The following is a 24,047-nucleotide window of genomic DNA, read 5'->3' as shown; positions in this document are numbered from 1 at the left end:
CAGCCGACATTTTATTCGTTGCGAATGAAAGTTTATTCTGCGAATTGCGAATACGAATGCGAATAGAGAAAATTGTATTCGTGTCCAGCCCTATCAAACAAAACCACCCGCATCTTTCTCTTGTCCCCGAGACCTGGCCGTCTGGCAATAATTTTTCGGGGGCGTTCAGCCTGGGGCATTTACTGTTAACCCTGTAGTGTTAAGCGCAGGTGCAGAGCTTAATTCCGCACTGTGGCTGTGAGACCCAACCCTAATAGCACCCATAATTATCTCCGGGCCCGGCTCCGCAACATCGTTCCCTTTCATACCCTACCTTATCACCATGGACGGGCAAACGGAAAATAGGACATCGGAAACTGTCCAAATGTCCGGCGAGAATATACATGATATAAAGAGGTGGGGCAGGTCACTGACAGAATGCTCGAGTTCAGGATAAGCAACTAAAGTCACTCAACAAAGAGACACAGAAGACAACGACTGAGCGAACTGCGAGCAAATAACAGCAATGGCGTCCCCAAAGGTTGTCCTCGTCACCGGCGCCAACACTGGCATCGGCTACGAGGCCGTCAAGGCGTTTCTGCGGTCCGATAAGGCCTACCACGTTCTTCTCGGCAGTCGTTCTCTGGAGAGGGCCAAGCTTGCAATCAAGAACCTTCACAAGGAATGTCCGGAGTCGACCAACACCGTTGAAGTACTTCAACTCGATGTCACTAGTGACAAATCGATCGAGAAGGCTTTCGAGCAAGTCAAGGCCAGTCCAGGGCACATCGACGCCCTCATCAACAACGCTGGTATGCACACCTCCTTATATCCCATGACATTCCACGCGAACTAATGTCCCCCAGGGGCCACCTTCGACATTGAATTCCTCGCCGGCAAAGTTTCTCTCCGCGACTGCTTTACCAAGGCCTACGACGTAAACGTTGCCGGTGCGCAGGTCATGACCTGGACATTCATGCCGCTTTTGCTTAAGTCGGTCGACCCCCGCCTGATCTTCGTGGCCGGTCTCTCCCAGATCTCCAAAGCAAGCGTGGAGTACTTTCCCACGCCGCCTCAGCCGGCTGGGTGGCCCAAGAATATAGACTTCGAGACGATTGGATACCGCTGCAGCAAGACAGCACTCAACATGCTGATGCTGGACTGGAACCACAAGTTGAAAGAGGATGGGGTGAAGGTCTGGGGTGTCGGGCCAGGGTTCCTGGCGACGAATCTTGGAAACATACGGGAGAAGGTACTGGAGATGGGAGGTGGACATCCGAGCATTGGCGGAAATGTGCTCAAGCGTGTTGTGGAGGGGGAGAGGGATGCTGACGTGGGGAAAATTGTTGGCAAGGACGGGCTTGTGCCATTTTGAGCGAAACAAGACGGATTATCAATATGAGTTCCTTAGGATAGAGAAGAGAACGTTTGAAGAGGATGTTCTTATCGTAGCCTCTTCCACGATCTGTGTAACGTTTCAAATTACCATTGCCGTCAGAATGTGTTACGCCTCAATGTTCACCATGATGTTGCTCACTCGTACATCAGTAACCCTCCTCAGTCTCCTTCATTTACAATCAAATCTAAAATATCAAAATTCTGGGACTGACTTGCTTTTCGATTGCAATTTTATATTCAATAAAAAACTTATCCCACATTGGCGAAGTGAAAAAACACAATCATTTTTCGTCCCTCCTCGAACGACATTACTCGCCCTGCAGCTCTTCTTGTACGCCGTATCCGGCATGCGATGAATACTTCGGCAATGTTCTTAATATCAATGCCATTGCACTGTCCGGTCAATTCTAAGCAAATGACTTTGATGAAGAGTCAGAAACACCACTAGGTCTGTCAATCTGGAGTTCGGCCTTCTGCCTCTGAACAAGGACATCATCGGGGCGCAATAGTTCTCTAGCTTTTGATTGACCCAGCTTCCTTTCCCAAATCACTCTCAAATGATTATGTGAGTCGCTATGGCCTTTTGCGCGAGCTTGATCGGCACTAATCCAAGTAATTATTTAACTTGAGTGCTTTCAAGTATCAAACCGTTTACTGGACGTCATGCCAGAGTTGGGGTACAATTTGGATGAATATGCGCTCGTTCCCCCATTACTCAAAGACAAATTGAAGTAAAGTGGGTTAAGAATTTATTAATGCTGGAGAGTATCTGCGAACCCTCATTGTCTAGCTGCTAGGCTGCAAGTAAGGAACAAAGAATTATTCGAGGCGTTGTGGATAGTGCCACCATACTCAGAATATTGTCGTACAGAATAGAGTCACGCTAAGAAAAAAATTCCGGAAAGACTGGATGGAGTCCTTGAATGGAGATTGCGGTCGAATTCATAATCCGAAGTAAGGAATGAGTCAGTGAATGTCGAGCGGAAATCATGTGAATGAGTAGTGATGATATGATGTCTCTGTCTCATGGAATTAAATGATAAGCTTGAATTGGTTTATCTGAGCCTGCAAACAAGAACAAGAGCATAAAATGGTAAGACATTCGCATCGTAATTACAGCGAAGCTTAATCACTCCATAAGTGTAAACAGAGGGTCCTTTTGAGCCAGCTTGGGCTCCGAGTAGTGGTTTGCAACCCAACAATGTCACAAAGCCGCCAAACAAACGCATCGGAGAACATAAAAAGACATGTCCAAGCTACGCAATCTATTACATCTTTGATGCCGTGTAATCTTTCAGATGATATGATAAATCCTCGAACACATCTACATTTGTTGGTGCATTAAGTGAGACCTACCAACGACGTTGACATCCCAAGCTGCACAAAGTACATCCTGCACCGAAGCGCACAGCTATGCTATTCATTCGTTAAAATGTTCTCCTGCGTAGTCGATCCGACAATATACACCTTTCCCGCGAGTACCTGGGGGCAGCGCTAGGCGGTACAAGAGCGGTCTTCATCGTGCCCAGAGACATGTTCGCTGCCAGTGCTAGGCAAAAGCTTTCGACATCCATCATTCCACATGTGCCCTTTATAGGTCCTAGGTCACTCGGCGAGATGAAGACGAGAACTGACGCCAAGTTAACCACGTCTTCACTGATTCCCAATGCAGTCTTCTGATACATCTGACTGAGTATTGACGCTAATAACTCTCGATAGTGGAATATACTTTCAGTCGATCCTCGAGAGCTTCTTGCTCGCATGACGGGACAGTGGCAGTGTTCACTCGATAGAGAAAAACAACCATGAGGCACTATGTGCTGATGTCATTCGAGGGGCTCTAATCTCCAAAGAAAAATCGAGTATAACCCCAGAAAAACCTTAGGCCTACAAAAATCCAGGGAAGAATTTAACACTGAACCTCAACGGAAACCGCAACGAAAAGGAGTCCGAGGAAGATGAGGATTCCACCGGGTTAGCTATTGCGGATGTTGATATTTGTAACAATTTATCTGCAAACCAAAAGAGCCGGTTTGGGGTCAAGGTCAGCTGACAATACGCTGAGCCGAAACAGCGACACAGGCAGTTCCAAGGTTTCATAGATTGGAAAAAGGAACCCGATAGTGCGGTGGAATCGGTTTCTTCTTGGCCGCGTAACCGCCTCGCCCTCACCGCATCGAAATGTGTTACCCGGAATCAATATAATTTTGGTTGTGGATGTTATCCGAGATCATTGCGGCCGCAGTTCCTGCGGCTCTTGTTCTCAGTGCCTGACCAAGGTCGCAGTCGAATGCCGGATGCACTCTATGAATGCGAATGCCGCAACGTTGCGAGCCGAGCAAAGGTAAGAGCCAGTCAATGTATTCAGCCGGCAAAGTGGAATACTCAATCGTCCTACTTGGAAGATGTACAAAGTATGCTAGCGAATCAATCGGACTCGACGGTTCGGCTATGGTATAGCATAGAGCCGGTCATCGGCTTTTCGTACTGGTCCACCACAAAGCTGCGCGAATCACGACGCTCCCGTTGAGCACTTCTACTCCAATATTCACACCAAACGTAATTGTTTTCGCTTGCCCTGGGCTGGCGTTGATTAAGAGTCCGCCTGTCGTTTTTCTAGCAGTCTTGGTTGCCTGAGTCGACTACGCGCTTCATATCTGGAGTCAGTGCAAAGGTCTGCGAAATGGCTACGGGGTAATTACTGAGATACTTATCAACTTTTTAACAATGCTGTGATACTAATGTAGAAGCAGACGCACTTTTATGCTCAACGATGTCAGTATCATTCCAGCACTCGGTCTCGGAACATGGCAATCGCCGGACGAGGAAGTCTACGAAGCTGTTCTGGTACGGTTATGGGCGAGCAACTTAGACTATCTGAGTCATAGCTAACGTTTTCATAGACTGCCTTAAATACCGGCTACAAGCACATTGATGCTGCCTTCGTAGGTTGCTTAGACTTGGATTTTCTTAAGGTCGCGTACGGATGTTGATATCGAGTGCTAGTGCTATGGCAATGAAGTTCCCGTTGGCAAGGCAATCAAGGACAGCGGTGTTCCACGCGAGAATATCTTTTTGACTTCGAAGCTGTGGAGTACCGGTCATACCCGGGTTTCCGAAGACCTTGAGGTTTCGTTGAAGAACTTGGGTGTTGAGTATGTCGATCTCGTATGTACTAAATATTTGTGCACTTAGAATGCAAGATATTAATATTAAATAGTATCTTATGCATTGGCCTGTCACTCTGAATCCTAAAGGCAATCATCCACTCTTTCCTACCACTTCGTGATCTCTTGCCCGATGAAGACTGGAATTATATCACCACCTGGTATATACCTCACTGTAGTCTCTGTTATAACTAGATTTTGACGAGCCTAGGGCATCAATGCAGGAGCTTCTCAAGACCGGCAAGGTCAAGTCCATTGGGGTGTCCAACTTCTCTACTTACCATTTAGAGCAACTATTGAAGGCACCCTCAACCATCATCGTTCCGGCTGTCAACCAAGGTGTGCAGTGCCAAATATATCAACAATGCCTATTCCAGCATCGGACGTACTAGAAGTCGACAAATTTATAATTGGAATCTTTCCCTCCTTGGAACCCGAAAGCGCTACAAGACGCGATATATTTATCCCAAAAGGATATATGAATGCCAGCGAAGTCTAAGAAACCATTGAGAGTGCGATCCCAGCTTGCACTTCACTGGCGATCTATCATCACATCCTCCCACGAGGACAGTTGAAAAAATGAAGTATCGATCGCTTTGGTGATCTCTCCTGGGTGCGTTGCGCGTTGTTTATGATTTTGTGTCTATGCCCTCGTTGGTCGGTACTAAAATTTCTATTTGACTTTTATCTCAGGGGATCAGCATCTTCACTATACTTCTACAACAGCGAACTCATACAAGTAATTGTATCACTGCAATTTCGATATGCAATAGCAAAACGCTAAGCCTTGAAACTAAAAAAGCCTGACGTATTAAAAACATGACTACGCTTCAATGGTGAATAGGGTCATTGCCTCATTCATGAGAATTAGATATAATTTGCAAAATATACCGGCGCTGTCCTCAATAGACACATCTAGTTAATCCTTTGCTCGTTCTCGTCGTACATTATCTTCTGACCCGTGTTCATGGACTCCTGCAACGCTCTTGCAATCTTTACCGCATGCACTGCACCCTGTGGATCTAATGGAGTCGGCAAGTCATCCAGCACCGCTGCCGTGAACTGATTAGCCTCACGCGTGAACCCCTCACTAAATCTTTCAAAGTAGTTTTGCGGGATTTGTCTCCTAACGCCTAATTTGTCATGAATATGGACAAGATTGATTGCAGGGTTCTGGTTGACAGTGAGCTTGCCTTCGGTACCGACAATAAAGGTCTGGTCTTCTTGTCCTGCAGCCATCATGCGCGTGACATAAAAGTATGCGATTTGGTCAGAATGGAATTCCACAATGCCAACAGCGTTATCACAGTCGTTGTACTGGCGGAGCCCAGGTTCGATAGCCGTGACTCCCGCGGCGTAAATGCTCTTGACAACATTCTCCTCGCCAAAGAACCACAACGCGAGGTCAATATCATGGATAGTGCAATCAACAAAGATACCGCCCGAGAACTGCGCATATTGCACAAAGAAACCTGACGGATCGCGTTTGTCCCCTGTTTGGCCATGAAAAACGATTGGTTTACCGATGAGCCCTGCGTCTATTTTCGCTTTTACATCCCGGTAAGACGCATCGAAACGACGGGAGAAGCCGCACATTACTTTTAGGTGTGGTTTCTTCGTTGCTGCATCTACCACTTGTTGCGACTGTCTTTGTCAATATAATACCCGAAAACTATAAGATATAGCTGCTTACAATCTCGTCACTGGTACTCAACGGCTTCTCACTCAAAACATGCTTGTCCGCCATAATAGCCTTAATTGCTTGCTCAGCGTGGACGGCCGTAACAGTGGCCAGCACTACGGCTTCTAGACCCTCGTGCTTTAACATCTCATCGTAGTCCATATAAAGCGTCACGCCATATGGCTCCAGATTCTCTTTCGCCCAAGCAATTTCGCGCGAGTCTGGGCTGAATGCGGCGACGAGTTCCGCCCGAGGGGTGTGGTTGAGGAAGTTGTTGGCATGGCGTTGACCCATTCTGCCCAACCCCGCGCAACCGACTTTCATTTTCTTGACAGGCGCCATTTTAGTTAACATAGACAGAACGAGTGGGATAGTAGAGAAGAGAGATCAGAGCGACTGGTAATTGACAGCGGACAGCGGATGGGAAAAGTGGTTGTACCCAGGATGGTTTGTCCCCTGTTCTCCCCACACTCTGCGATGAACTGGCTGCGGTAATAATCGTGCGGCGCGGACGTCCAAGGGAGGTTCTGCAACTAATTTTACGCGAACCAGCTATAGTGGAGTAGCCCTTGCCCAAATAAGGTATGGCGTAACGGGCTTATGGTGTGAATGGCCAGCTCCGACCATTTACCATACCTTCAAACCATTTATATTGGAACAAACTAGTCAAATTCAGAGATAGATGATTCTTGGTTAGCTGAACCGCAGTGGCAGCTTAGGGCTGTTGACAGATGGCGGATATGGCGGATTCTATCCGTCAAATTATCCGCCCCGAGTAAATATCCGCCGCATTTTAAAAGATGGCGGATGGGGATGTCGAATAACGCCAAGTCCCAAATTGGCAGATAAATATAATTTCCTAGTAGGAAAGATAGATGTGGAGTATTTCAGGTCTGGTCCAAGGTCCACTGTAATGCTGTAATATAGCTGAGAAGTGTATATAGATTTCTGCAATGATTTATTATGTCGCACTGTTTGAATGAGTTATCTATGGAATTTCGAGATTTGTATTCGAGATTTAAATGGATTAAATTCCTCGGAATTGTCAGGACTCCGGTAAAACCCGTGGGTACTTAAAGATTGTGCGGTTTTAACTCAGCTAAATTACTATCTGAAAGGACAGAAATGAAATTAAATGAAACTGGACACTCTTGTCAACGGATCGTCTAACACAACCACAAAGTAACGAACGAGGCACTATAAAATGCACACACTCTGTCTCTCCCGGGTAACAGAATGAATAAGACAAAGTAGAAGTAACGAAAGAATGATGCAAGGGAATGGACGGGATACCGGTCATTGGCCATCTTGCCATCTCTAATATCCCTCGCAACGGCATCGGCTTCCCAAAACAATCCTTGCCCCGGGATCGGGAAATTAAGTATTTTAGATTCTTCCCCCCTAACATTAATAATGAGTTTTTCGGGTCTGGAGCCGTGGATCTGGATAATGACGTCGCCTTTGTCGCCTTGAACTCGGACAACACATTCAGAAGGTGAATCCATCATCAAAGAACATGTTGAGAGGCACAGAATCTTGGGTTTCGACCATAACGTCGTGATTGCGGTCGTCTCATCTACGTTCCAAGGCGACTTCAAACTGACGGCTTTCACGACATCGGGATTGCTCCGATGGTTTTCGGGATGCTTGTAGCATGCAAGAAACATCCACATGAGCGCGTACAACAAGGTCCAACAGAGCACCACCACCGGCTTCAATATTGCACAGCCTGAAGCTGGGATCCGCTGGACAGTATACAGAAAAGTCAGTGAACACACGGCGAATGGGCCCAACCACCATATTTTCGTGAATCAACTTCTCGAACTCTATAGTCAATGGGAAGAATCGTGTCCAGACGGCTTCCATGAGAAAAACATTCTTCTCCTTCGCCACGAGTGCAAGGTGTTCCGCTTGTTTCGAGTCGATCGTGAATGGTTTCTCACAGAGTACGTTTTTCCCAGCACGGAGAGCGAGCAGGGCGACTTCATAGTGCGTGGACTGAGTCGTGCCGATGTAAATCACGTCGATGGAGGAGTCAGCGACAATCTCAGCATAGCTTCCGTAGGCTTTGATCGAATCTTTGAGATCAGGCGCGTGAGTCGCGATGAAGGCTGTGGCGCAGTCGAGTGAGCGGGCGGCCACGGCGACGGATATGTGGGCCACGTCCGTTACGCCGCGGGTGGCCGAGACTACGAGGAGATCCCGCAAAAAGAGCTCGGAAATCTGTCTTGTTATTGTCAGTATTCTATATGCTAAAGACTTAAAATTAGGCGACGTACATCTCCGGCGCCAACAAGGCCCCAGTGACAAGTGTAAACCCTTTTTAGCAACTATGAAAGACGAACAATGAAAGAAACTACAGCGGGGCAATTGGATGTGTAATATAGAGGGGCTAGTTAGCGGGCCGGGTAAGCGATGTGTCTGGGAAACATTGCTCAAGGTCCTTTCCGTTGATGTCCAAGGCCGTCTCTCTATATCGAGCGAATATGCACGGTGAGCTCTGGACTCGGGATTGATCGATTATTCATTAAGCGGGATGCAGGTCAGATGTCAGTACAGTGCAGTTAATTGCAACAGTCGCCGGCGTATGTGTTCATTTGCTCGCAGGCAGCGGAGACAAATGAGGTCCTATGAGCTTTAGTTTTCTTATTTCGCGATAAATGCAGAATTTTTCTATGAAGAACGTGCCAGACAGACGTTTCCGACGATATCATCGCGAGCTGGCTGCTCTAGGAACTGCTTGCTTCCGCCACTGGTGCAGTAAGCAATCAACTATTACATGTGTCAGCATGTCCTTAGAGACGAATATAGTCTGAGCACTGTAATATGTCCGTTCCAGGCAGCTGAGCACTGTAATATCTCCGTTCCACGCCCGGGGACTTCCGCTTAGCAGCTCTCAAAAAGATACGGTACGAGACCCTTGCTGAAACCAAGAATGAGTGCCGGCTCGGCTAATAATTCCGGGTTTGACTTTCGGCTATATGGGCTCAGTGTCCACGGCTTTTGGCCGAACAACTTCAAGTTGCTTTTCGATTATGACTCCCATTTCAATTTCTGCGGTGTTGCGATAGCAGGCAAGAATTTGGAATAAGCGCTGCTCATTTTGGACTATACTATACGTAAAACTCGTAATCATACGTCTGTAAATCTCTATAATTAATTCATGATGTTCCAAGCAGGATGCCTTCCTTGGTAGCTCCGAGTGGTTCGGGACGAGCGCTGACGTTGGCCACCGTCTCGAGGACACAATCCTCTTGCAGGTCGGAATGGGAAGGCCGCACCCTTACCCTGTTGACCATCTGATTTCCCCATGGGGTAATGCTGCCTTTTTTGTTACCCGCTTTTGAGGTTGGCAGTCTAATTCAATTCTCCGATACACACAAACTGCATTATGATTTTTTGACCGCAATTCGCACATTGTCAATTCTGGATGTAGAGTAATTGTAAAGAACAATCATAACTTACAACTGGTCAATCCTTAACGATAAAGGCATCTTCTACACTGTTTTGTTTCCCAACACGGTTATAGGTCCGGAGATATTCATCGTCCGGCGTTTTCGCCGTCGGTAGCCGGTAGAACGGGTGCCCCAACGTTAACTACCAGCGTAAAGCCGCCGCCACTGCGTTCATCGCAGCACCTCCGGGGCCCCGGACCAAATATTTCTAGCTGGGGCTCGCTGGTCTGTCCAAGTTCATCTTACAACCGACTACCGCGTCTATTACCACCACGTCTACTCACTATGACAAATGCACGGCCAAATACCTCAACAATCAAGGGTAAGGGCACGGGCCGTGGTTCGCGGTCGTCGATCGCGTGCACAAAGTGCCATGCATCTAAGATAAAGTGCGATGTGTCTATCCACGGCAGCCCGTGTTCGAGGTGCAAGGAACGAGGTGTGATAGACTGCGAGCTGATTCAGTCGAGAAGAGGAACGTATGATCGGAAAGAGTGGCTGAAGAAAGTGAAGGCTCGTAAGGAGAAGGAGGAGCGTGAGCGACAGATGAAGATGCACTCGGAGATTGTTATCAGTTGTCAGTCACCTAGTCCGTCTCCTTCTTCTTCTGATGATTGTTCGCTGTCACCTCCTCCTCCGTCGCAAGTTGTCGAACCAGTTCAGACTGCTGCAGCATTCAAGAAACCTAGCTGGAACTTGATCATAGAGTCATTTCTCGATCCCCAGAAGCCGGTCGTCGACAAGACTCCAGTGTCCTACTTTGGCGAGTCGTTCCCCATGAGCTTTCTCCTCCAAAACCAACACTCCAAGACAGGACGCATCCGCCACCGCCGGTCGTCCGACGAGCACGATCAAGCTACTCCAGCTAAGCATCCGAAGCATATCACAGTGGCCAAACTTGCATTCCTGGCAGATGAGAAATGCTTCAGCAAGCCCGACCGCGCAGTCTTGCACCAGCTTGTCACGTCCTACTTCCACAAAGTCCATTCCGTCTTTCCGATTCTAGACCGGACTTCGTTCCTGCGTCTCTACAAAGCCGACAAAGTTCCCTGGCTCCTCCTCCAGTCTATCTGTTTCGCCGCGGCTACGTACGGTCCTGTCAACGTCCTCTGTCGGGATTCCAAGTGTGGCAGTACTCGTCGCGAGGCGCGTATGATATTCTACCGCCGCGCAAAATTGCTCTTTGATTTCTGCTATGAGACCGACAAAATCACTCTCGTCCAAAGCGCGATTCTATTATCGTTCTGGGGTGGCCAACCGCATGATTATCGGAACACGTTTTCGTGGCTGAATACGGCCGTTAATATTGCCGAGTCGCTCGGCATGCATCGTGCTGTTCGTGCGTCGGATTTGGAGGACTCTGAGAAGGCTCTGCGGAGACGAATTTGGTCGGTGCTCGTCGTCAGGGACAGTTTTTCTGCGGCTCTACTTGGCAAGCCATTGCGAATCAATATGTCTCAGTGCGATGTCCAGCCTTTACAACTGAGTGACTTTGAATCTGACGGTGACCCCCCCGATGATGGGGACAAACCGTTTGGCAGCCATGTGCACGCACATGGCATGTACGTCATTGAAATGACGAAACTCAGCATGATACTCCGTGACATTGTCTGCGCGCGTTCGGCGAATGCCATCTCGACAACATTCGTCCTGGCAGTGCTTAAACGGCTCGACAGTTGGCACGCCTCGCTCCCACTATGTCTTGACCTCGATAAATGTCTATCGACATCCGATCTCAGCGTCCTCGCGTCCGCGCTATCAGTAATGTACTACCACAACGTAATCTACCTCTATCAGGTGTCCCTCCCGTCGGTAATGTCCTACACAATCGCGCAAGCTGCGCTGAACCAAATCACGGAGATCGGATCGAATCTCGTGACGCGGTCTGAGATAATGGATATGCCGCAGGACGCGTTCGGTAGTTTTTTCATGGCAATGGTGTTGTCGTTTACACTGCTGCAGACGAGGACTGGACACGGGCGGTTGCACAGGACGCAGTTGAAGGTATGCGAGATGATTGTTTACCAAGCTCAGGAGTGTTGGGATCATGCGGACTGGATATTACCACTCTGTGACGCTCTGTGGCGGAAATTGGATCCGATATCGCTTACGGCAACTTCAAATGAGACCGTAAAGACAGAACCTACGATAGACCCTTTGATGAATGATGCCGAGTTTGACGAGATTGTCGATAATATCGATATGCACTTGAATCCCAGTGTCGTGGCGAGTGCTGAAAAAGACTTGTTCGAGCCGGTAGGCTCGATTGACGGAGATAATGCAATGCTGCGGGCAGGCGATACAGAATTGAATGTGTTTAACGAGATGGATGAGTTTTTTACAGATATGGACACGTTCAGTAGCGTTTTTGGTATGTAGTCGGACATTGCGTGGTATCATGTATAATTAATATGGCGTTGGCTTAATTAAATGGAATGTACAATAGAAATTTTTTTACCGGCTTTATATCGTGTGACTACTTTTCCGGATCTGCGAACTGAAGGTTAGTCCCGGCAATAAAGAATAACCCTAACCCCAGCCGCCATATTTTCGAAATTTCTCAATGTACGAAACCTTAAATTTTGTTAGCGATGAGAATGTTGCTGTCTTATATAACCTGATTTTTCTCAGCGTCATATTGTGCCCGGCTTCTCGCCATATAAAATTAAATTCCTGAATATATCTACAAAGAACACCAGACAAACAACGCGAACAACAACCGAATAGAACAGACCAATAAAACACCACACATATCAAGCCGGACGGACGATACAGCCATCACTCAGGCAAGCTCGAAGCTGTCTGGAAGTCTGCGATGAGACTTATTCTTAGCCGCAAACGCTGCTTCCTTGCCATCAAGATCCTTTGTGTATGTAAGGATGTAGCGCCTCCGCTCATGCTCATGATTCTTTCGCTTTGAATCTTTGTATCGACCGTTCAGTCCTCCTATCCGGGTTCTATACTTATACGCTTATCAGCTTCTGGGCAAGACCACAAACGTTTCAAAGAATTGCCGATTTTCGGACTGAAGTAGGCGGACTTCGACCACATGGAGCTCTTCAGCATCTTGACCACAGGCCACGGCAATGCATTGAGCGGCCTGACTGGCTCTATCAATCTCTCCAAACTTGACCAAGGCGCTGGATTTGTCAGGGCAGCCCTCCAGTGGCAGTCGGGCATAGTCATATCAGCTTGGTTTATTGGAGGTAGATATATTCGAGATCAGGGGGAAACGGACTTGCGTAGCTGTTAGCACTCAGGTAGGGGTGGATACGATTACGGTATTGTCATCGTAAAGTTAATCGCATTACCGAGAACCTAATCGTAAAGTAATCCTAAAGTTTTACATGGACTCGTATAGTAATCGTATTTACGAATACGAATAACGATTAATCGCAAATAGTATCCAGCCCTACTGTTAGGAGCTGTTTGAAACCAATTGGGTGTCGCGGTTGTCCGTGTTCTTCGACCCTAGCTAGGCGTTGGGCTTAAGCCTGTCAGGGCCGTCTGCCCCGGTTTTGACGAGGTGCTGGCTGCGGCTCGGAGCAACCTTGGAAAATGATGGGACGAACACTCCTAACGCGAAAGCAGAACTGTCGCGGACGACGGTTCAGGAATTTGTGGCGGCGGCGCCAGCACCAGCATATGCGAAAATAACGCGATAACCCCGTCATCTTTTGTAAAACTTCGTTTCACACCCAATCGTTTATTTCAATAATCCGATAACCTCGTTTACCGATATGATATTACTGTAAACAATGTATCGACTTAACTCTGTGTAGGTTAGATGTTATGAGACTAGGTGTCGAATATTTGAGTACATCTCATACTTTGTTGCCATAGACAGAGCTTGTACGGTCATTCGCCTGTGCATCAGAGTAAAATAGTTCCGAAGCCAATGTATAGACCAAATCCTTCAAATCTCTCAAATATGATTTTGCCAGAAGTTAGATCCGTACTGATCGACTCGACGCTTTAATACCTCTTGCACTTTACAGTTTTGACGTCGCACAGAATAGACCTTGTGCAACGAAAGATAATTGGGGGTGTCACTAGACTCTAACACTAGTGAGCGTTTAAATATTCATAAGTTTCATTATTGCAAAGTTGAGCTCTTTAATTCCGAGTTCTGTTACTAGCGACCGTGACAACCAACGCCGACTTAGTGAGTGAAATCTCAAAAGCGATCGGGTACGAGTACGGCACACCGATTATATTGTGTGACGTCGGACATGCAGGAGAGCTGCCGAGCTTCGGCTACCTCTACAGGCGAGGTAACTGGGAGATGGCATCCAGACAGAACACGCGCGAAAGGAGAGCTAGGTGATTGGAACGAGTTATGTTGTATTCACTGAATGAACTTCTGAAAGGTTTTATGTGGTTCGCTGACGCTAAGGCTACAGTGAACGATAGAACACATCTTGGCATTGCCAAATGGTTTACCCTTACAAATTATATTTACATATACTTCGAGGCTAAGCTTGTCTTGAACATCCAAAGCGATTGGTAGTGAGTCCTGCCAATGTAATGCGTCACCAGAACTTTCTTACTACCGGCCCATGGTGTCTCCTCGCTCCACGTCCACTCTAGCTGCACATTGAATCATTCGCGAACGTCCAGAACCACTTTCGCATGCGCTCTGCGGTGACATGTCGTTGGTTCCCAAGTCCTTTTCTATTGCATTAGGATTTTGTACGGTTCGGGGAGGAGGAATGCGCTTGTTGGTAATAAACACACTCGACACAAACCCCGCCAAGCAACATGCGAGACAAAAGTACATTACGTTTCGAATTGATTCGACGTAGATGCGCATCAAATCATCTATGACGTCCTTCGGGAGCCCAAGAATAGCAGCAGGATTATTGATGAACGTGTGGGTATCAAAATCGACTCCAAAGTTGTGTTGCGCAAGTTTAGACAGCAAGGAAACATTCAGAATCGTCTGGCTCACAGCGACGCCAATAACCCCGCCTAGAGATCGACCAAAGTCCAATAGGGTCGTCGCAAGCAGCACTCCAGAGCCAAGCTCTGCATCATGAACCCGGTGCCAAACCCAGGAATTATCAAATAACCTATGCGTTCACTAGCGGTAGAGTCAACTTGCAACAACGTCAAGATTCCGAATCCAATGCACATAATGACGATGTCAGTCAATGTGAATGGCTTGATAAATCTAGTCTTTGAGATCATGATGCCGGTAACAATAGACACGGGTAACAATAGACACGACGTTTGTGGCAGGCTGGTAAACAATTCAATCGGATTGTCGAATGAGTGAATTGACGGACATTCAATCGGGCCCGCCATTACTAGTCAATCAATCAATTCGAAGAGCCAGTTGATTGATAAAATTGTCTGATTGACGGGCCGGCCTGTGGCAGACGCGTTGGATCTTGGGCTCCAACTAACCCTAACCCTACCCCTACCACCGGCCGCCCTACACCGTCAAGGCACTGCTATTTGGGAAAAATTATCAAGCCTTCGAAGAAGAGATTCCGGACACTCAAGCCTTCGAAGCTGCTACCCATCGGCTATGGCAAAAGGCCGGCCCTGTGGGCAAACTGCACAATATCGTGACTTGGATCAACTGTTCGGGTACCCTCGCGCAGGCGTTCTTGTAGCTGCAGAAAGATTACAACGAAAGTAACCGTCGAAAGGTATCAAGGTCCTGCATCTTGTTTCTGACAACGCAACCCGGTGGCTCTCGCAGTTCTACATGATTGAGCGAGCGCTGAAGCTACGTAACTTCATTGAGGACGTATGGGACAATCAAGCGAAGGCATACTGCCGTTCGCGTCCATCGAAAAAACCTCGAAAAAACCTGATTCGAAGCTGACCGATTCTGACTGGTCGATGTTACAAGAACTGCAAAAGCTCCTCTACAACTTCAACGTCGTCCTCCTCATCCTTCAAGGCGATTCAGTACTCCGAGACCGAGTTGACGGTTGCCTCAAGGCGTACGGCCTCATCTGGCATGTGATACCTGACTTTGATTCCTTTGACAAGCTTAAAAAGGCCAAGAAAGAAGAGGTTGAAAATAGCTACAGAATTCAGTGGCAGGCTGCAGTCAACTGTGCCTGGGACCGACTTGATAAGTACTACCAACTGCTTGACGATTGCCCGGCTTATTACGCTGCCGTTGCCCTCCACCCGAGGTACAGAAGGCGATACTTTTGAGACGAAGTGGTCAACCCGGGAATCGTGGATTACTGGCGCAAGGGCAGCGGTCCAACGACTATGGGATTCTGACCACAAGAAGCGACCGGTCAGCAATCAATTGACGACTTTCCGGCCGTTGCAATTGAAAGTCTCATTCGTGAACCCATTCGATCAATATTCCGATACTGTGAGCCCTCCGTTGATGCCGGACCTCGACGAGCCTGAGGGCCTCCCCTATGACGAGTGCGAGCGTTGGCAGCTCAGCACGGCTACGGATATTGATGTGGAGGACCCGTTGGAATACTGGTACAACAAGAGTCAGAATACCCTCGTCTTTGTCAAATGGCCGTGGATATTTATCCATTCCTCCCATGTCGGCTGAATGCGAGAGGCTCTTCTCGTCAAGTGGCCTCATGGTGACGCCTCTACGGTCACGCTTGAAGCAACAACAATTGGGTTATCACAGACAGTATGGTCGTGATTGAAGGCCGGGGTCGTTCACGACAGCGTTATGGACGTTCCGGACCTCGACACCCTGAATCATCGTGAAGAAGGGTCAGACCCGGTCAAGAACGACTTCAACAAGGAATCTGACGACGGTACAGGGGCCGTGAGTCTGCCGGAGGACTGCGACTACGACAGCGACAGCGACTGCGACTGCGACTGCGACAGCGATGGCGACAGCGATGGCGACAGCGACAGCGACGGCGACAGCGAGGTTGTTACGCTGTATGACTAAGTGCTGTATCAATTGTCAATTCAATTCAATCAATTCAATCAATTCAATCAATTCAATCCGGGCCCTCGATTGATCAATCCAACTGGCCATGACGGTTGATGACCGTCAATCAATTCAATCGACTGGGAGGTCCGTTACCAGCCTGTTACGGAAGCAGTAGTTTTCCCAAATAAATCGCCACATTTGACAGACTAGGCCTTAATGACGGCCTTGGAGGTGGTGTTCCAACAGGCATCAGCGAGTTCTGCCGATGGTACCTTGAAACACACCCGAAGGTTTCACAACATAGAATAGTTTGATGATTTCATGAAATGTATATGTCGCCTGCTGAAACGAACTTAATCCATCATAAGAAGTTGCTCGCCATCGTCAAGCCTTCTCAGAGTGGCGACCGTATCTGGAATGTTCGATCTATCCTGTTCGTGTCCATACCGATCATAAGAATTCAGCGTACTTCAAGACCAAAGTTGCTCAATCGTCGTCAAGCTCGCTAGTCGGAACTTTTATCTTGTTTCGACTTCGTGAAATCGTTTCGCGCTGACTAGGTGCTCCGGAGATCACCCATCTGGATTCAGTCCAGTTTTGCCGGGGCCAGAACTGTTCCTGTCTGCAGTTGTCCTTCAGCCGCTACTCGCTAGACATTGATAAGCGTCTTGACGAAGTCAGCTGTTTCTTTCTCGCGTCATGATTGTCAGCCACGGCTGCCTCGCCTGCCTCGCCTGCCTTTGTCATGCAGTGTGCAGGCAATCAGGCGTAGACTTGGTGATAGGGTCCCAGTTTAGCTCTTCACGCGCTTAATCAGGCTGGGGTGTCTACCAACACTGGCACCCTTGTAGAGTGGGTGGGAGCTTCAAGCAATGTTATTCGATGAAAGTGTGAGGGTTCAACTACCCATTGCTAAGAGCGAATGCGCTGAAAACAAGTTCAGTAATTTATTTGATATGAAAACTTCGGGACAGTGCGCTCTGAAAAGAAGGACTGCTTCTCTTTAGACGAAGTGGTGAAGCTAGCTCCGGATCTGCTGCGGTGCAGGCACTATATAAAGTATTATGATTTGGACGTAAACATGTTGTCAATCTCTAGCGCGATAACCTAGCTGCTAGTCAGATATCAAGCAAAACAATCCTCGTCTCTACGTTTCTTTACACATCACTCGTCGTGATGTATCATAAATTATCTCCTATTCTATGCGGTGCGGATAAATAGCTAGATGCAGGAAACGTCAAGTTGACAAAAATAACAGACGAACGTACGAGCAGCCCTTATTCTTTTCGTCGACATATTATAGAACATCCTCCAATTCTCGCTGAGATGGCGTCGACCGTCACTGAATCTCCCTATCGTTGTGGAGTTATAACCCCACGCCCTGATCTCATCGGCCCACCTCGCCATCCCTCAATGAACACAGCGACATACAAAATATGCCCTCGCCGTGACTCAATTCTAATCGGACGGAGGTTCTCCAGACTGTGGCGCGCACAACTGTCAGGAAGTCCAGCCGATGTGCGGCCTGCGGCACGTGGAATCAACGAGCACTCCGCGTTCTGGTGTGCATGCCCTCACGAGTTGTGAAGATTTTTCTTGTCCTTGGCCGGTAACGTCGACGAATTCTTCTATTAGGTCTCAAGTTTGGAAAGACCGCTGTGTTATATAATGAATGAACAAATCGTCAGTAGTAGCATCGTCGCATTACCAATTTATTCGCAGTAAGTAATCAACGGAAAGTTATTACTCCGTTGTCTTGACGATGTAGTGAAAATGATCCGTAGTAGGAGGCACAGCCTTCATTATCGTAATGCTTAATATACGACCTGTCGCGATTCTTAATCAATTCCGCACATGCCAGCTTGCATCAATATGCAGAGGATACCCCATTCAACCTTGAGAAAAGCTCAGCCTTCATCCTTTTGGCGGGTTCTGGCCCATTGAAGATCTCGCCCATCATGTCAGTTCCAGGTGGGAAGTCCATCTCAAAACTCGCTTCTCCAGCTCCTCTCATATTAGCCAACACTGCTTGACGAAAGTGCCACCGTAAGAGTTCATCCCTTGCGCCAGCTTCACTGTTGTGATCTCGACAAATAGGGTCAAGTACCTTCCCGTCTATCCTGAAAGGATCCCCATCGAAACTGGTTATCTTATAGCCATCATCTGGGTTTACAGAGAAATCGAAACCATCAAAACACTGATGGATAGTGGACAGCATAAGCAGCCCGTTCTGAGATGAGTTAATCGCTGTATCATGACCTCCCATCCTATTAGTAATCCACCGAGAAAATCCGTTCTGCACGAAATACTCTTCGCTGGAGACTGGGAAGATATGGGCGGCTTCAAAACCCCTCCAATTATCCATCTGAGCTCGAACGTTGACAGTGCCAGTTATTACACACTTTCCATCTCTCTCACGGACCCGAGCTCGGAAAATATCATCTCTGCCGGTGATAGTTCTTGAAAGTATTCGGGTAATGCATGGCTCGTCCGTGATGGATATGGTATCTTTGTACGCCTCAGTAGCTGATACATCCCAAGGACTTATAATTAGATATATTACCTCTGCGAGAATAAGGTCTTACGTCATAATGGCCACGCTTGAGAGGTTGATCGGTCGGCATCAGGTCGCTTCCTGTGCTTCGCAATGTGACTCTATATGGACCAGACGCAACAATGAGGATACCGAGCATAGAGAGAAAATTTTTCTCCGTTACAGATGGGCTCAATCTCATTCCACCGAGCGGCTTGTCGGGTTCTGAAAAGAGGTAAAAGTGGACATCTCGACCTATAGCTCTGGCACCGGCCATGAATTGCCGAATTTTGAAAGTCCCGGGGTTTTATAATCCAGTGACGAAACTATGACTAATTCAAACGCAGTAAACGAGGTGATATATAGAAGAGCGTTATATAGATGATATATAGAAGAGCGATGTGAATCGAGTTCAGTTACGCATCGGGGAGTGGTTTCGGTTGAGGAAAGTAATGGATACGCATATAAGGGCTGGGGCTGCTATCGCGTGCAATGAGCCAGACTTAGTGTTTATATGGACTAAACGTGATGCAGCTATAAGATGATAGAGCGCAAACACACAAACACCCGCCGATCTGTACTGATGTGCGCCCACATAACTCACCCTAGCCATGTAGTTTTGCGGCAGTCCCACACAGTACGAGTCTCGTGCGAGGCTTCACGCGCCGCAATTCTCCCACACACAAATCGGCTGTGCGAGCCTCGCACGAGCCCAGTCCTCCTGAGAAGTTGTCCCTAACCTTGATGCCTCAACAAAGCTTGACACATCCGTCCAAGGTCCGACATCTTCTTTTCCGAACAAAGCCGCTTACAATGTAGCGAACGTGTTGGATAGGGATCGGATATATCCGCGGATATCCGTCAAAATTACGGATACGGATAGACATTAGGCAGACACGGATACGGATACGGATACGGATAAAGCAATCTTGATTAGTGATATCCGGGGATAATCCGCGGATAAGACACATAAATAAAGTTATCATGCAAATTATTACCGAAGGAGGTATTGAATTTTCGGCTGTGTCGGGAATAGATAGTCATAAGGAACAGCCAGCTTTACGCAGTAGCTTGGCGAGGAACGTAGTAATAGTCGGTTCAGGCTATTGACTCTTGTTTCAGGGTCTGAACCCTGAAAATTCTTATCCGTGCCGATCCCTAGGGCCCAACATGTTGGAAGCGCACTAGGAAAGTATTACGCATTGTCGCCAGGAATACAGGAAATCTCTATCCCAATCTAACTATCCTGATGTTGCCATCCTCAACGGCATTGATAATTTCCCGACACGACGTGTGGGAACTGTTGAAAATTGAGGGTGTAGTGGTGCTGACATTAACCTTACGTCATGTTAGTTAGCTGCATCGACGACAGCCGAGTTTTCACTGAGACAGGTCGCTGACACCCATTTTTTCGGTTCCCGGGTGCCTAACAAACGCCTATACCCGGCGTTACAATCTGTAGCGTCCTACCACAAGCAGAAGCACGGAAAACCGGAAAAGAGCTACGCTGTCACTAGACAGGCCAAACACTGCTCTGCTCGTTGATATCGTTAAAAAACTCTCAGGACTAATACTTGCGCTCCTTTGGGAAAAAGAGTATCAACGAGACTCACGAGGATTTAAAGCTTGACCCTGGCCTTTTACTTCAAGGCTTTGGGCCCCTATCCAGGATCGACTGCTACACACTGAGGTACCTGGTCACTTTCTTCGGTACATGATCCACCCGTAATTTGGTGACAATAACCGGTACGTCAAATTGATCTCTTGGTTCTCAGTAAAACCTGATTTATCATTCTGATGTACCGAGTCTGCGCACAAGTAGCAGGTGCGTCATTCTTAGTACTTGAGAGTCTCATTTGGCCGTGCCTAGTTCAGTCAGGGCACAAACCGTGACGTCCATCAATAACGTACATTTAAACAATCCTAGAGAGAAAATAATATTAGACAGCGATCTGAATTATAGATGTTTACATTTGTATTGAAGCTTTAGATAGATATACATGTAAGCCAAGAAACCCTGAGCCTGCTGAGCCGCAAGATCAAACTCGTCCTCGTGTACAGCGAAGGTTTCCCAACTACGGTCAACAATTGTAATCCACGCCTGCGAAGCTGTTATGGACTATTCCGACTGTGCACTGAATGTCCTCAATGTCGACGCAAGTGCCTCTCGCCAAAAACCTTGACAGTAGTGGGATAATTCTTTCACAGTAGCGATCGCGACCGTCCTTCCTGTCTGGATAATCCACATCAACAAACTCTCGGATTAGAGCCAAACTAAATGTTTTGTCCGGCACAGTTGTCCTCACAGTGAACAGACAAACAACTTGGGCATAATAGTACGGCTTGTACAACTTACCGCATCTCACATAGCATCGACATCTTGCTCACTTCCTGCTGGAGTCATATTGTCGCGCTACTACGCCCTCGCTATTTGCCTGATACGACCTAAATTCCCTGGTCATGAAACCTTGCAACTGTAAAGCATATGAACTAACATATCTAATCGCTTTGGCAATTGTATCCAGCTCTCTATTGGTAAACTTAGGTGTCCGAGGCACTGAATCTTTCAACTCACCAACCGTACTTGGGCTTAAAGAGTACTTCTTCCTCCCAGCTTAGTGCCAGATATGGATTACCCCCTGCAACATATTCACTCTCTTTCAGCAGAATAAGCTTTGCCACGTTCTCATCTGGACAGCCTGTTAGCTAGATCAAGCGATACCTGAAATATCCCTCACTCAGGATATCATTTTTGTTATTGATGCCTTGATCAAACATATCGAAAAAGTCCTCATCTTCCAATTCCTCCGATGCCGCACCTACATCATAATCAGCCGTGGGCAACAGTAAGCTATCATTTTCGTTCTCTGCAACTGATAGTCGTTATTACTGATGCTACCATCGCTCCCATCAAGGTCTAAACTACTGGAGCTATATTGACTGTCATGAGGCTGAGACTCAGAGAGATTGTCATTCTGATGCTGAGAACTGTGGTTGGTGATCTTTTGCCGTTCCAGTGTCAGATTATGACAATAACAGTAATGCAAAACAAACACAGACAAAACCTGAAATGTACTTGGTATCTCTAACAAGCATTAGAAGTATAATTCGGTGAGTTCTGTATGCGGTTCGGGACACAGGGTAGCCCCTGCCTGGCACGTAAGCCAACCGATGACGACGAGCGTAACAAGTCGGCGTGATGTCGAGTCTAGGATGCTGCAAAGGCTGCAGCCGCGAGGCCATACTAGTAGCGCTGTCTTATTGACAGGTATTTCGAAAGTCCTGCGATCAGCGTTAATGACACGAAAGACACATGCTGGGTCGATCCTGAAAAAAAAAAAGGTACGTAATTATCTGCCGATTTGCCGATATCGTCGAACTTCTGCTTCGCCGATACGATATCGGCAGAACGTTTGCTAATAAATATCGTCAAACGGCAATCGTCGGACATTGGCATGCCGATATGGTATCGACGATATCGCATCGTCAATATCGGCAATATCGGCAAAACGTGAACAGCCCTAGGTATCTATAGGTACATTATCATCTCTCTCATCCACCAGTCACAGGGAACATCGATATTGAATTCCTGAGCCTCTACGTCAGCCCACTCTGGTGGACTTTGCGCATTAACCACTGTTTGTGACCATAAAACTCTGTATATGTATAAAAATCCATATGCCGCTTAGCGGGATGGTTCATCGTTCGCCAATTGATCTAACCCTCAAGCAGAGTCAGGCAGGTCTAACTAATCAGACAGCCGCACATACACGCGCACATTTTCCGTACGCACCTCAGCTAGTCTATTCTTTTATATAAGCGTAGTCTTGGTTCCACAACCTAGTCCTCAGTTCGTCGAATTGTTTACCATCTCGATTACTATGATGTTCAGCCTCGAATACGTCGTCTCCTGCCTAGCTATGGCCTTTGGTGTTGTGATCGTCCACCTTGTCCTTTCGGCGACAAAAGATGAGGACTTCTTGTCAAAAGGACCATTTCCTGTTGGATCTTTACCGTCTATGTTGCCGGTGATCGATTAACCTTTGTCATGGACCCAATCTTTTCTATCCGGCAAGTGTTCAACAAGAGAAGCCTCTCCTTCTTGGACTTTCAACAGAACTTTTCGCAGTCAGTCTTTGGATATACCAAATCCCTTGTTATGGATTTGGAGTTCCAAGCAGAACTCGTGCACAAGACGGACAGTGTATTGAGCTCCTTGAGTGCCGGGGTTAATGTCAAACATTACATTGCTGACACGGGCGATTTTGACTGGACCGCGTTGCTAAAGGATCCGTTGATTACATCCTGTTTTAAAAAAACTATGCGACTGAATGCGAACTTGATGTTAGGGCACGTTGTGATGGAAGACGTTACATTCAGATGCGCGAGCCGGAAAATGACGCTAGGAATGTAATATTCCGTGCAGGGAGTTCCATTGTGATGCCGACTAACATTGTACATTGGAATCCAGATGTGTATCCTGATCCTATGAAATGGACTAGTAAGCGATTTTTAGAGGAGAATCAAGTCGTTGTAGTCCGGGCGGGCGGTCCTAGAACATTACGAGCGTACATACCTTGGGGTGGAGGTTTCTATATGGTATGTCTTATATTTTTGAATTGACTGGGTTGTCTGTTAACAAACGCTGCAAGTGCCCTGGAAGACATCTCGCAGTGTTAGAAGCGGTGATACAACTAGTGTACACACTTTCGCGCTTCGATGTTGAACCGGTGGAAAGCGTATCTGCACCGGTAATGGGAGATCGATATGGTACGGGCTTTTTCAAACCTGCGAGAGACCATCCTGTTAAATTTACGAGACGGAAGATCCCGTTGATACCAATTTCTGTGTGTTACGGATAATTCCATGGAGTATAGTTGTTGTCTAGTATGCTGCTTCACTCCGTGTTGTTCTTGACAGGACATTGTTCAACTATCAAGCAATGAGTTAA

The 24,047-nt window shown here is 47.3% G+C and overlaps 7 protein-coding genes across 7 annotated transcripts; 3 read left to right on the top strand and 4 right to left on the bottom strand.

The window, feature by feature from the left end:
- Positions 1-314: 314 nt before the first annotated feature.
- Positions 315-1,637, top strand: V1508DRAFT_426802 (uncharacterized protein). The gene is made up of 3 exons (XM_066941612.1): positions 315-366; positions 432-791; positions 846-1,637. The coding sequence occupies exons 2-3, from the start codon at positions 506-508 to the stop codon at positions 1,352-1,354; spliced, it is 795 nt and encodes a 264-aa protein (XP_066792757.1). The 5' UTR covers positions 315-366; positions 432-505; the 3' UTR covers positions 1,355-1,637.
- A 2,051-nt stretch (positions 1,638-3,688) lies between these two features.
- On the top strand, positions 3,689-4,936 carry V1508DRAFT_443802 (NADP-dependent oxidoreductase domain-containing protein; the record flags this gene model as incomplete). Its single annotated transcript, XM_066942387.1, has 6 exons — positions 3,689-4,071; positions 4,131-4,224; positions 4,281-4,322; positions 4,384-4,545; positions 4,635-4,705; positions 4,756-4,936. The coding sequence occupies exons 1-6, from the start codon at positions 4,061-4,063 to the stop codon at positions 4,934-4,936; spliced, it is 561 nt and encodes a 186-aa protein (XP_066792756.1). The 5' UTR covers positions 3,689-4,060.
- Positions 4,937-5,201: 265 nt separating this feature from the next.
- V1508DRAFT_377188 (uncharacterized protein) lies at positions 5,202-6,840 on the bottom strand. Its single transcript, XM_066937610.1, has 2 exons — positions 6,238-6,840; positions 5,202-6,188 (listed from the first exon to the last, which is right to left on the bottom strand). The coding sequence occupies exons 1-2, from the start codon at positions 6,577-6,579 to the stop codon at positions 5,460-5,462; spliced, it is 1,071 nt and encodes a 356-aa protein (XP_066792755.1). The 5' UTR covers positions 6,580-6,840; the 3' UTR covers positions 5,202-5,459.
- A 458-nt stretch (positions 6,841-7,298) lies between these two features.
- V1508DRAFT_458240 (uncharacterized protein) lies at positions 7,299-9,268 on the bottom strand (the record flags this gene model as incomplete). The annotated part of the gene is made up of 5 exons (XM_066942713.1): positions 8,923-9,268; positions 8,505-8,544; positions 7,909-8,448; positions 7,519-7,871; positions 7,299-7,332 (listed from the first exon to the last, which is right to left on the bottom strand). Exons 1-5 carry the CDS (start codon positions 8,937-8,939, stop codon positions 7,299-7,301), a joined length of 984 nt encoding a protein of 327 aa, XP_066792754.1. The 5' UTR covers positions 8,940-9,268.
- Positions 9,269-9,915: 647 nt separating this feature from the next.
- On the top strand, positions 9,916-12,146 carry V1508DRAFT_426790 (fungal-specific transcription factor domain-containing protein). Its single transcript, XM_066941611.1, has one exon. It carries the CDS (start codon positions 9,966-9,968, stop codon positions 12,057-12,059), a length of 2,094 nt encoding a protein of 697 aa, XP_066792753.1. The 5' UTR covers positions 9,916-9,965; the 3' UTR covers positions 12,060-12,146.
- A 1,884-nt stretch (positions 12,147-14,030) lies between these two features.
- On the bottom strand, positions 14,031-15,204 carry V1508DRAFT_442340 (uncharacterized protein). The gene is made up of 2 exons (XM_066942327.1): positions 14,753-15,204; positions 14,031-14,708 (listed from the first exon to the last, which is right to left on the bottom strand). Exons 1-2 carry the CDS (start codon positions 14,985-14,987, stop codon positions 14,230-14,232), a joined length of 714 nt encoding a protein of 237 aa, XP_066792752.1. The 5' UTR covers positions 14,988-15,204; the 3' UTR covers positions 14,031-14,229.
- Positions 15,205-18,290: 3,086 nt separating this feature from the next.
- On the bottom strand, positions 18,291-19,505 carry V1508DRAFT_24854 (HNH endonuclease-domain-containing protein). Its single transcript, XM_066936377.1, has 2 exons — positions 19,127-19,505; positions 18,291-19,071 (listed from the first exon to the last, which is right to left on the bottom strand). Exons 1-2 carry the CDS (start codon positions 19,371-19,373, stop codon positions 18,431-18,433), a joined length of 888 nt encoding a protein of 295 aa, XP_066792751.1. The 5' UTR covers positions 19,374-19,505; the 3' UTR covers positions 18,291-18,430.
- Between the last annotated feature and the right edge of the window lie 4,542 nt (positions 19,506-24,047).

This window comes from Lipomyces doorenjongii (genome assembly GCF_038497915.1).
Source record: "Lipomyces doorenjongii strain NRRL Y-27504 unplaced genomic scaffold V1508scaffold_104, whole genome shotgun sequence".
NCBI classification, from domain to species: Eukaryota; Fungi; Ascomycota; class Lipomycetes; order Lipomycetales; family Lipomycetaceae; genus Lipomyces; species Lipomyces doorenjongii.
This window is presented reverse-complemented; position numbering and strand designations above follow the sequence as displayed.

Coding starts and splice junctions, on each gene's coding strand:
- V1508DRAFT_426802 (XM_066941612.1), top strand. CDS start 506: ATGGCGTCCCCAAAGGTTGTCCTCGTCACCGGCGCCAACACTGGCATC. Junction 792..845: donor CGCCCTCATCAACAACGCTG/GTATGCACACCT, acceptor AATGTCCCCCAG/GGGCCACCTTCGACATTGAA.
- V1508DRAFT_377188 (XM_066937610.1), bottom strand. CDS start 6,579: ATGTTAACTAAAATGGCGCCTGTCAAGAAAATGAAAGTCGGTTGCGCG. Junction 6,189..6,237: donor TGAGTACCAGTGACGAGATT/GTAAGCAGCTAT, acceptor TGACAAAGACAG/TCGCAACAAGTGGTAGATGC.
- V1508DRAFT_426790 (XM_066941611.1), top strand. CDS start 9,966: ATGACAAATGCACGGCCAAATACCTCAACAATCAAGGGTAAGGGCACG.
- V1508DRAFT_442340 (XM_066942327.1), bottom strand. CDS start 14,987: ATGGCGGGCCCGATTGAATGTCCGTCAATTCACTCATTCGACAATCCG. Junction 14,709..14,752: donor TACCGCTAGTGAACGCATAG/GTTATTTGATAA, acceptor TTCATGATGCAG/AGCTTGGCTCTGGAGTGCTG.
- V1508DRAFT_24854 (XM_066936377.1), bottom strand. CDS start 19,373: ATGGCCGGTGCCAGAGCTATAGGTCGAGATGTCCACTTTTACCTCTTT. Junction 19,072..19,126: donor AAGACCTTATTCTCGCAGAG/GTAATATATCTA, acceptor AGGCGTACAAAG/ATACCATATCCATCACGGAC.